General features: G+C 46.4%; 1 protein-coding gene across 6 annotated transcripts in view; it reads left to right on the plus strand.

Moving 5' to 3' along the window:
* The window catches only part of HFM1 (helicase for meiosis 1), a 306,617-nt gene that overhangs the window by 201,833 nt on the left and 93,657 nt on the right, over positions 1 to 11,127 (plus strand). For all 6 annotated transcript variants that reach the window (XR_015059302.1, XR_015059303.1, XR_015059305.1 and 3 more), the window contains one exon: positions 9,622 to 9,716. Coding sequence is in view for 1 of the 6 variants with exons in the window: in XM_085885562.1 (XP_085741688.1) it covers positions 9,622 to 9,716 (95 nt within the window). In the remaining 5 variants the exon portion in view is untranslated. The remainder of the gene's footprint in view (positions 1 to 9,621; positions 9,717 to 11,127) is intronic.

Consider the following 11,127-nt stretch of genomic DNA (forward strand, 5'->3'; position numbering starts at 1 on the left):
TCCGAATCCGTCCACAACTGTTTGAGATATCCTGCACACAAACAAACAGACAAACAAACAAACAGACAAAGGGGTGAAAACATAACCTCCTTCACCTTCGGTGGCAGAGGTTACAAAAGTATGCGACTTCCAATTATAATCCACCTCAATATGATAGGCACTCAATGAACCGGCTCTGCAGCTCAACATCTCTCTCACCCTTGTCACTTTATGACCACCTATCCTCCACCCCAACAATATAATAAATGTACAACTGCTCACTATTAACGTACTCTCACATCTTTAATATTATAACTCCTCCAACACAAAACACCTCCACATGCCATCACTTTCAGAACTATCTATCATCACTCTCCAAGAAAGAAATACTCTCCTTTATCTCCTATCTACTAGAAATGGATGAGTTGTGTGTGACTCATGCTTTTTTGTGTCCATTAATCACGTACATCTATGCTGTATGCAACATCATTGTATGCTGTATCATTAATATTTCCCTTCACTGGAACTAGGGGGCCTAGCCCGAACCATGAAAAACAGCCCCAGACCAGTATTCCTCCGCCATCAAGTGTTACAATTGGCACTATGCATTCGGGCAGGTGGCATTCTCCTGGCAGCCGCCAATCCCAGATTCATCTGTCGGACTGCCAGATGGTGAAGCGTGATACATCACTCCAGAGAACGCGTTTCCACTGTTCCAGAGTCCAATGGCGGTGAGCTTTCCACCACTCCAGCCAATGCTTGGCATTGCGCATGGTGATCTTAGGCTTGTGTGCGGCTACTCAGACATGGAAACCCATTTAATGAAGCTTTCGATGAACAGTGCTCGTGCTGACATTGCTTCAAGAGTCAGTTTGGAACTCGGTCATGAGTGTTGCAACTGACGTCAGACGATTTTTCCCCGCTATGCGCTTTAGCACTCGGCGGTCACGTTCTGTGAGCTTCTGTGGCCGAGCAATTCGCGGCTGAGCTGTTGTTGCTCCAAGACATTTCTACATCACAATAACAGCACTTACGGTTGACTGGGGCAGCTCGAGCAGGGCAGAAATTTAACGAACTGACTTGTTGGAAAGGTGGCATCCTACGACGGTGCAATGTTGAAAGTCACTGAGCTCTTCAGTATTGGCCATTCTACTGCCAATGTCTGTCTATGGAGATTGCATGGGAGTGTGTTTGAATTTTTATACACATGTCAGAAATGGGTGTGGCTGAATTAGCCAAATCCACTAACTAGAAGGGGTGTCTGCATACTTTTGACCATGTAGTGTACCCAAAGGCATTGGAGATAGAGGGGTATAGGGATATTGGCAGGACTTTTCAGTAGCTTGAGTATGGAAGGGTGATTGTGTGCATCTGCTTGGAGAGGGTCTCGTCAAGGAAGAGTGTGTGATTGGTGTTGTATGTTTCTCACCCGAAAACCATGAGTGGTGTATATTTCTCACCTGAAAGCAGCATTCGCCCACCCCCCAAAAAAACGGGGGGGGGAGTTTTCTGAATAAAAAGATTTAAGTGATAATAGTAATAATGTATCTATATCGACATATGTAAGCCTGGTATTGGCTCACTGGTTAGGGTGGTGGCTTGGGATCCTCGGGTCCTGAGTTCAAGCCCCGTTGGCTGCTAAATTAAAATGCACCAGGAGGTTGACTCAGCCTGTCATCCTTCCGAGGTCGGCAAAATGAGCACCAGTGTACTGGTAAAGGGGTCACTGCATCAGCGGCATAGCTGTGTCCCAACCAATGATGCAGCCAGCAGCCACAGGCTGCACTCGATAGAGAGAGATCTACATATGTATGTATGTATGTATATATATATATATATATATATATATATATATATATATATATATATCCCTCTCTTGTCCAACAAATGCACTTCAACATCTCTTCTACATTAGATCTCTGGGAGCATATGTTGGATGCTGCTGGATGCTTGAGTTCAGCTCAGGTCAGGAATGGGAGCATATGCCAGAGCAGCGCGTCGCTGCGTCCACTTTCCGCTGGTACTTCAGGGGCCTCCGTCTGGCCATCCCCCAGGCAGATTCCCGGCCCATCCCCTCTCCTTGAGATGCTGATCAACCTGCTGAAACCATCAGACATGTGATCTGCCCATTGGCCTCCTCCACTTACGAGGCTCCCTCGCTGAGAGAATCTGGTGAGCAGGATCTGGGTCAGGAAAACGAGCCACATGTCCATACAGCCGCAGCTGACGCTCATGGACTATGCAGGTAACAAATCTCATTTGAGTTTCTCTCAGCAAAAGCTCCTTGGACACAAAGTCCAACCAGTGACAGCCAAGGATTCTCCAAAGAGACCTGGTACCAACGGAATTAAGTCTCTGTTTCAGATCCCTGGTCAGAGTCCAAGTCTCACGTCCATAGAGCAAGACTGGAAGCACCAAGGACCTGAAGACTCGGACTTTCGTCGTACTGCACAGGTACCGGCAGCGCCACACCTCATGATCCAGTGAATCCATGACTCCCGAGGCCCAACCCAGACGTCTGTTGACCTCTGGCTCACAGCCAGCAGAGACATGAATATCACTGCCAAGGAAAGTGAATCTCTCCGTGACCTCAATATCCTCGCCACAAACAGGAACAGACAGGATAGCATCGTCCAAGATGTCATTGAAAGCCTGGATCTTAGTTTTGACCAAGGAAACCCATAATCCCAGTGGCTCCGACTCCTCATTCAGCACCTCAAACGCCCCCAAAAGCATATCGAGTCTCTGCAAAGATGACCGCAACATCTGTGAAACCAAGGTCAGAGATCTTAATATTCTCAAACGATGCAGCCCAGCTTGATCTCTCTGACATCCTCCCCAGAATCCAGTCCTTCTGAGTGCTGAAAAGTGTCGGGGCCAGCACACACGCCTGATGAACTTCAATAACAACTGGAAATTAGTCAGAGATAGTATCACCACATCTCGCATCACTCTTATTCGCAGAGTATAGTTCAAACATCAGATTGATCAGTTTTGGTGGCACCCCACGAAGACCAAGAATCCTCCAGAGGGCATCCCGATTAACTGAATCAAACTCTTTACAGAGATCAACATAGGCTGCAAGCAGGCCCTGCCGAAACTCTTGTCTGCATTCGCTGTGGGCCCAAAGAGCAAGGAAACGGTCAATCGTTGACCTCTTTGGTGTAAAGCCTGACTGCTCTGGACGCTGGTGCTAAGCAGCTGGTGGTGAAACCTATCAAGAATTATATGAGTAAAGACCTTGGCCGGAACTGAGACCAGTGTCACGCCTCGGTAGTTGTTGCAGTCTTGGCGATCACCCTTCCCTTTCCAGAGAGGGACAACAAGGCCCCTCTTCCAGTCGGTTGGGATGATGCCTGCTTTCCAGGCAGAGCACAGAACTGCATGAAACGACACGAGTGCAGCATTTCCACCAGCCTTGAGAAGTTCGGCATGGATGCCACAAATCCCTGGAGCTTTGCCCCGTTTCAACTGGTTCACCGCAGCCCGTGTTTCCACAAGCGAAGGTGGACCACAGTTGATTCGAGGGTCAGCAACAGGGATTGTAACACCCTTGACGTCCAACTCGACAGCTGGGGGATCAGCCCGGTACAACCACTCAAAGTAACCGGCCCAGCGGGCCTTCACTTCAGACTCCTCTGTCAAGAGTCTACCACTCTTTGCTCGAACTGCAGTGCTCCGAGGGATGGGCTTGGATGAACGTAATGCGCGAATTCCCCTGTAAGCGGGACGAGAATCACCTGTCCACAGGTGATGCTCTACCCCCTCACAGATTCCTCGCACATAGGCCTCCTTGTCCACCCTCAGTGCACGTACAGTTTTACGCCTCAGCTCCCTGAACAGCTCAGCTCTGCCATTCAGCCTGGCCCTGCGACTCTGGTCAATGGTATCCAGTGTCCCTTGAGAGACAAAATTCTTCTTTGCCCTGCGGTGAGCTCCAAGGCATCCACCGGCAACATCAAGGACGGTGGTCTTGAAGGCGCTCCACAACTCTTCAGGACCCCCCAAAGCACCCAGACCCCCCAAGTGTCCACTCAGCCTGTTCGCAAACTCCTCAGCTACTCTCTCATCCCTGGGCTTGGCAACATCCAGCCTAGGCTGGGATGGTACCATTCTCCAGGATTTAAGGTGCAGCTTTAGAGTTGCTACAACAAGCCTGTGGTCAGTATTGAGGAACTGAGCACTCCGGTAGACCCTGCAGTTCTGGATCATCCTCCAACGACCGTCAATGAGGACATGGTCAATCTCCTTTGCCACACCGCCAGCGTTGGAATACCAAGTCCAGCGATGAGCTTGTGGGCGCTGAAACCATGAACCAGCCACCCTAAGTCCATGACTTCTTGCAAAGTCAAGGAACTTAGTGCTATTCTGGTTCATAGTTCCTGACCCATGGGGACCAACACACACCTCATAACCATCCCTATCAGTTCCAGTCGATATCAGAGACTGGAGAAGAGACAATATAAAACAGAAAGACCACCAACCTGCTTGCAGTGAGAGAGTAAGAGGCTGAAAGACTCAGCCTCACTGCGGGAGATACTAATGATTCGAAATGCCTTGGTTTCCACAGCGTGAAGCCGAGATAGGTGAGAGGCAGAAGCACCAGTCCAGAGGGAGAGTGGTACTCCATCAGGCTGCGGACGAAAGGCTGTGGACCACAACGCTGCTTTGAGGAACTCCAACCTCGACCCGGAAGAGGGGATGAGAGAACTCCATTTAGGGCCACACGTTGGCTGCGACAGAAGAGGAAGTCTGTGAGCCATGAGTGGAGATGGCCTTCTATACCATAGTAAGAAAGTTTGATGAGCAGGGCAGGGTGCCAGACTGTCAAAAGCATGCGATATGTCTCGGGAAATGGCTCTGATGGTACCATTGTCCTGGATTTAAGCTGCCACTTCGGAGTTGCTCCAACAAGTCTGTCGTCAGTATTGAGGAACTGAGCACTCTGGTAGACCCTGCAGTTCTGGATCATCCTCCAGGGACCATGAATGAGCACATGGTCAATCTCCTTTGCCACACCACCAGCGTTGGAATACCAGGCCCAGCGATGAGCCTGTGGGCTCTGAAACCATGAACCAACCACCCTAAGTCCATGACTGCTTGCATCGTCAAGGAACTTGGTGCTTTTCTGGTTCACAGTTTCCTGATCCATGGGGACCAACACATGTCTCATAACCATCCCGATGAGTTCCAGTCGATGCATTGAAATCCCCCAAGAATAGAAGTGTCTCGCCTGGGGCACTGATCAACCATAGACTCAAGCGTGGCATAGAATGCGTCCTTCACGGTGAGATCACTCACTTCAGTCGGAGCACATTCAGAGACCAGGAAAATGACATCTAAGGAGTGACAGATTCTTAGTCTCATAATACGCTCGTTGACCGGTCTTACCTCTATTATCATTGTAGTTAGCTAATTGGACACAGCTACAGCAACTCCTTGGGCATGGTAACCATCAGAGCGACCAAACCTATAGTCGGTGTTAAACCCCCGCCATGATCTCACCGCAATCCGATCTCCGAACCTCAAAGAGTGCTGCAATACCGATGTCCAAACGCTTGAGCTCAGATAACAGAGGCAGGTGACCATCCTCTCTTAGGGATAGGCATTCCAGGCACCCACCCTAAGTGACCATGTCAGGTTAACCCAAGGAGACCGCCGTATGGTGGACGACACCTCAGCACCACCCTGACACACACTACCGCAATCTGACCCGGAAAGGTTACCCCTTGGTTTCCCTCCTATCATCAAACATTGGGGGTCCCGAAGGCTTTGCCCCAAATCCCATCATCCAGTGAGCTCCCCTGCGAAGGGCAGCTGCACAGAAGGTACTCCCATGGAGTGGGTTTTCAGATTTATTTATTTTTTGTGCTTTTCTTATGTTTTGTGGAATGAAGGGGTTTACGGTGGTCAGAGTGCAAATCCTGTCACCAATCTCCTCATAAATAGTAACCCAACTGCAAGAGGACATCCGCAGACACAGTTGGGCACTAGATATGAATGGCTGTTGGCTCACAAGGAGCTCCTCCACCCTTTGACAGGTTTCGTTTTTAATCCTGCTGCGTGTCCACTTGAGTTCCGTCGATCTTTTTGCTTGACGAAGGAGCAAGGCGACGACGACAACGGCTGGGCGAGTTCGCCAAGTGATTCTCTTTACAAGTGCTTCAGTGCGTTCCCAACCTGCCCATCTAATGGGTTAGTTTGCCAATATGCAACTTTCAAAATGACATATGAATGCGAAATTAGGCCTTATCTGCATGTGCTGTGTGTGTTTACATTGATTAGGTTTGGTGGGCACTTTTATCCTGCCATTACTGGCACAAAATCTGTGATTCAAAGTCTTTTAGACATAGTTTTCAGCATTTAGACCAAAGAGTGCAGGGGCAGATCTAGGTCTCAGGCAAGGGGGGGTTGACATCTTTGGCTTTGAGTCAAGGTGGGTGGGTGGCAATATACCCATGTGAGCGTCAACAGTGCGAAGCCCATACGAGGGTGGGGGGGTTGAAGGAGGGAGGAAGGTGGGGGGGGGATTGAGGGAGGGAGGGATGGTTGATGGAAGGAGGGGTTGAGTGAGGGGTTGTTAACTTTGTGAGGTTTTTTTTCATGTGTGATTGAAAAATAATAGTGATAGTGCTGTATTCACCTTCTTTTGCTAAAAATTATCACCAACTATAGTATTTATTTTGTGGTCTTGTCTCGTTCAGATCCTGTCAGGTCAGGCAGTTTGTGGCCACAGGAAAATCCCCAGTTTCTTTCATCTTACAGACGGACAAACATATTTCCAGCCTCCTCGCCATGACTGGGCCATAGTACAATAATATTTTGCATTAAAATGTACATGCAATAGGGATTTTCAAAATATGATATTCACCTTAGAATTAAATGATCAATTCTTTGAAGACACAGCCCCCCCTCCCGGAATTCAATTCATCAGCACCCCTCTCCCCTCCCCTCCCCCCCCCCGGAATTAAATACTTTATATATGCCATAGCATGTACTATCGAGTTACTGGATGTGGAACATTCATCATTTAATAACCATAATTTATGGAGTGTAACATTTTAAGCATAAGTTGAGAACCACATAAAAACAACTCATAGGGACAATTTCTGGCAGCAACACTTATAACAAATTTAATAGTCAGCAGCTGAAGGGGGGGTTGTAACCCCCCCCCCCCACTCTAGATCCGCCACTGGAGTGGAAATTTGAAAAATGGTTAACCACAATTGTTCTGTTCCCGAATGCAAATCGGACTCACGAAAATATAGGAAAACGAGAAATATCAAAGAATCTTCGGCCTTTCACTGTCCAATATCGTTGTTAGATTTTGCAATAAAGACTGCAACATATCAACTTTTTGGACGAGTTGATCAGGAAGTTCTGCAACTGTTTTGTTATGCAGAGGTCCACCCCTTTACTCACAAGTACTTTTGGCTTCTTTAAAAGGTTTTTTAGTCGTTTCATTCTGCAATCCTTATCTGGGAGGCTTGAAACATGGCCAGGCTGCCTCAACTTACTTCGTTAACAGGGGTTTCTGTGCATGCACGCCGAGTAATCTGGGGTGAATTATATCATTTTGAAATTGCCGTATTTAGGGTGGAAAGTACTGTATTTACTATGCACTGTCGAGCCTGCTCCTGATGACCACACAATAGTTAATCAAACTGATTGATTGCATCCAAATGGGTGAGGGGAAGTGGGGGTGGGGGGTGGGGTGGAGAAGAGCATGGTTGCACTGTGGCTCTCACAACAGTTTACAAATGAATAAATAATCAATAACCCAATGCACCCTCGGGACATCAACGGCTTGAACAATTCATCTTGTCTGCTCACTCAGCCCACATGGGATAGAGAGAGAAGAATACGATATAGAGAGAAAGGGGGAAAAAACAGCTCGGTTAATTTTGTTATAGTTATATCCGAATGATTGTCAGCATAAGCGTCTGTAAACCCCAATTGGCATGTACCAGAATCTCATGTATACTTAGATTCCCTGTCATATTTAGCCTTGTGTCTGTCTCTATGTCTCTATGTCTCCCATTTCCTATTCATGTTTGATTTCTCAATCATCCCCGTTGTACTTTTATATATAAATCACACGCACTAATTAATGGCTGTTCCACGTGTTCTAAGCACACGGAGCCTCAGACACGGGTTTTTCCTCAATGGCTGTGCCACGTTTGCTACCTCGCATAGTCAGGACATCGACAGCACAGGCATAAGATCTGTGCAGCAGGGGGTGGGGGCTCTGGTAATATAAAGCCATGCTCACGTATTATACTTGTCAGTGGAAGATAGAGAGAGAGACAGTAACATATTGAGGTCGTAAGAGATAAAGCCAGCGACACTGAACTCTCGTCTCTCCTCGCCATGCTGAGACACAGCTGGGACCATGATCTCTCTCTTACAGCTGGGACCATCGAAGCTCTCCTCTCCTCCCAAATTCACAGTCCAGGACTCACACAGCCCAGACCGCACAACCATTGACACAGCAACAGACAGCCAAGGGCAAGACCAGATTGGGAACATCCTGCGAGCTTGCCTACATCATGCCCTTGGCGTTCCAGGGAAGACACACATATACAGTATACCTATGCCACTGTCATTCTATTTTGTCGTGTGTTTCCCGAATGTCTGGCCCGGATTAGGTAAGTGTTAAGATAACCGAGGTACTGTTACATCCAGTTAAGTGTGCCATCTGGTTATCCTCCCACTTTTTTTTTTATTTTATTTTACCTCCTACTTCCCCATCTCAATTAACTATTGATTTAACCTGTTTGCCTTTTAAACGAGTTCCTTTGTATTTTAGGCCATGGTTCTGTCTTCAAGTGTAATTCCACCACCCCCCCTTTCCCCTTCCCCCTCATCACCTCCTCCACCACCCCCCATCATCTCATTTAAGCCAACCGCACGAGTGCTGAAACGGCCGTGCAGTGAAATTGGTAAAACAATATTTGCCTTCACTCAGGCATTTTGTGTATGCTTCCATTACAGTTTATAAGTGACGTTGACAAGTTATCCCTCGTGGGATGAATTACGAGCGGGAGTGGGGAGAGTAGTGCTGGCTTTGTCAGAGAAAGGCTTACTGATTGTCATGAAGGCTGATAAATATTCTGTAGCTGTGTAGCAGATGACACTGCATTTAGTACATGGCACTGCTGTGACTTTCACAAACAAAAGTGAAGCTGGAAGTGGGAAGCTGCATTTTATAAGGTCATGATCACTGCACAAGTTAGGGAGACTGAATTTGATCTCTTGGCCATACTACCCATGAAGCATCCCACTAATGAAGAGGTTGTCTTCACCATGCTGTTGTCAGCATTGGTTTGAAATGCATCCATGGATGGTTTCCAAGGGAAGGCATAGTTCAAAGATCAGAACATTATTCTATTTCAGTGTTGAATGCTGTGAATTTTTCCTTTAGAGGGAAGCAGCAAATGTAATCTCATATCAGCTCAGGACATACTGAAGAGCTTAAGATTTACATCCCTCTATGAGGTACAAGCAACATGATTTATGCATGTTTATCAACGATAAAATGATAAATTGAAAGTAAACATTCTGTCAATATACAGTGGAACCATATGATACGTTTTTCTCTTTGAAACTGATAATTTGCAAAAAATGTTTTTATTTTGTCAGTTTGATTCATCAGCCACAGCTGTAATTATGACAAAGATCGAAACAAAGTGGAAATATATGCAGATGCTGAGTGGATCAACGGAGATAGAAAGCAGGTGAGAATTATTATCAACAAAAATGTATGGTGTGTGTGTGTGTGTGTGTGTGTGTGTGTGTGTGTGTGTGTGTGTGTGTGTGTGTGTGTGTGTGTGTGTGTGTGTGTGATGTTTTGTGTGGAGCTCCACTATTGTAGCTTTCTGATGTGGAGTGTGATACTGTCGGACCCTGCTATTCACGGGTCATCCGAAACTCTGGCGGAGATTCCGAATGATGGATGATTTTTCTCAATAATCGATCACTGGTGAGAGGCCATGATATTTTTCTGGATAATGGGTGTCTCCCCTTATTTGGATTTTCGGATAGAAGAGGTTCCACTCCACAGACGACTCCTGGTTTGAGAACAAGTTACGTTCCTGGATGCTGTTCTCAAACTGGAACGCACTAGAATTTGATTGAAACCAACATATATAACACCATATTAATGGGTAAAACCAAACAATGTAAATAATTATGGAGAATTAAAAACCAAAAACAGTGCAGTAAAGTTTTTATCAAAATAAATATATCGTAAGTATAGTACTGTCGGACACCACTATTTGCATACCCTGCATATTTGTGGGTCATAAAGTGTGACATGCTTCTACATTTGCGTATTTGCAGTTTTTTTTGTTTTTTTTTTAACTTCAGGACTGGTCTCCTTTATCCACCTTGAAAATTGGAAATCAGCCAACATCACAGCATTACATCAATCAATCAATATGTCCCCTTTGCAGCAGCAGCAGCTCCTGCAATCAATGCACCCTTTCTAAAAGCTGCTTTGCCTTATTTGTGTCAAGTCATGCCAGTTCCCCTCAATATTGAATATCTTTAGGTTTTCCTTGATGACATCCTTCAAACGTTTACAGGGCCTGCCACGTGGGTGAGTTCCAGTGGCTAGTTCACAAAAAAGTACTCTCTTTGGGAGACGATGGTCTGGCATATGGCACACGTGACCCAGCCACCTCGGCCTTGATATCCTCACCATTGTGCTTATGGTTGTTATGTTAGCATGGGCTTGAACTTCCAAGTTGGTGATCTTTTGCCACCAGTGAATATGCATGATGTGATGTGAGCATCTCTGGTGGAACATATCCAGCTGGTGTAGGTGTTTATTTAGGGTAGCCCAGGTCTCACTACCACATAGCAGTATTGCCATGATGACATGGCGGTATACAAGATAGCATGCCAGTTTGCCGTATTCTCTAAATGACAGAGCAATTTTTTTTTTCCACGTCACACCCAGCTGTTTATAAAGATTAATGTTTATGCACATCTCCTTGAAATGTCTATAATGCAACGCTGGTTTTAAAAATTTGTTTCTTTAAATTCTCCCAAAACAAGGGTGAAAGCTGCTCCAGGTTTTTTGGGTTGTATACAGTACATATTGTAGTCGGTAATCACACCGACTCCAATATGCCGATTCTCGAA

The sequence above is a fragment of the Eptatretus burgeri genome, chromosome 6, assembly GCF_056783735.1.
Source record: "Eptatretus burgeri isolate ZD-2024b chromosome 6, Ebu_testis_v1, whole genome shotgun sequence".
Lineage (NCBI taxonomy): Eukaryota > Metazoa > Chordata > Myxini > Myxiniformes > Myxinidae > Eptatretus > Eptatretus burgeri.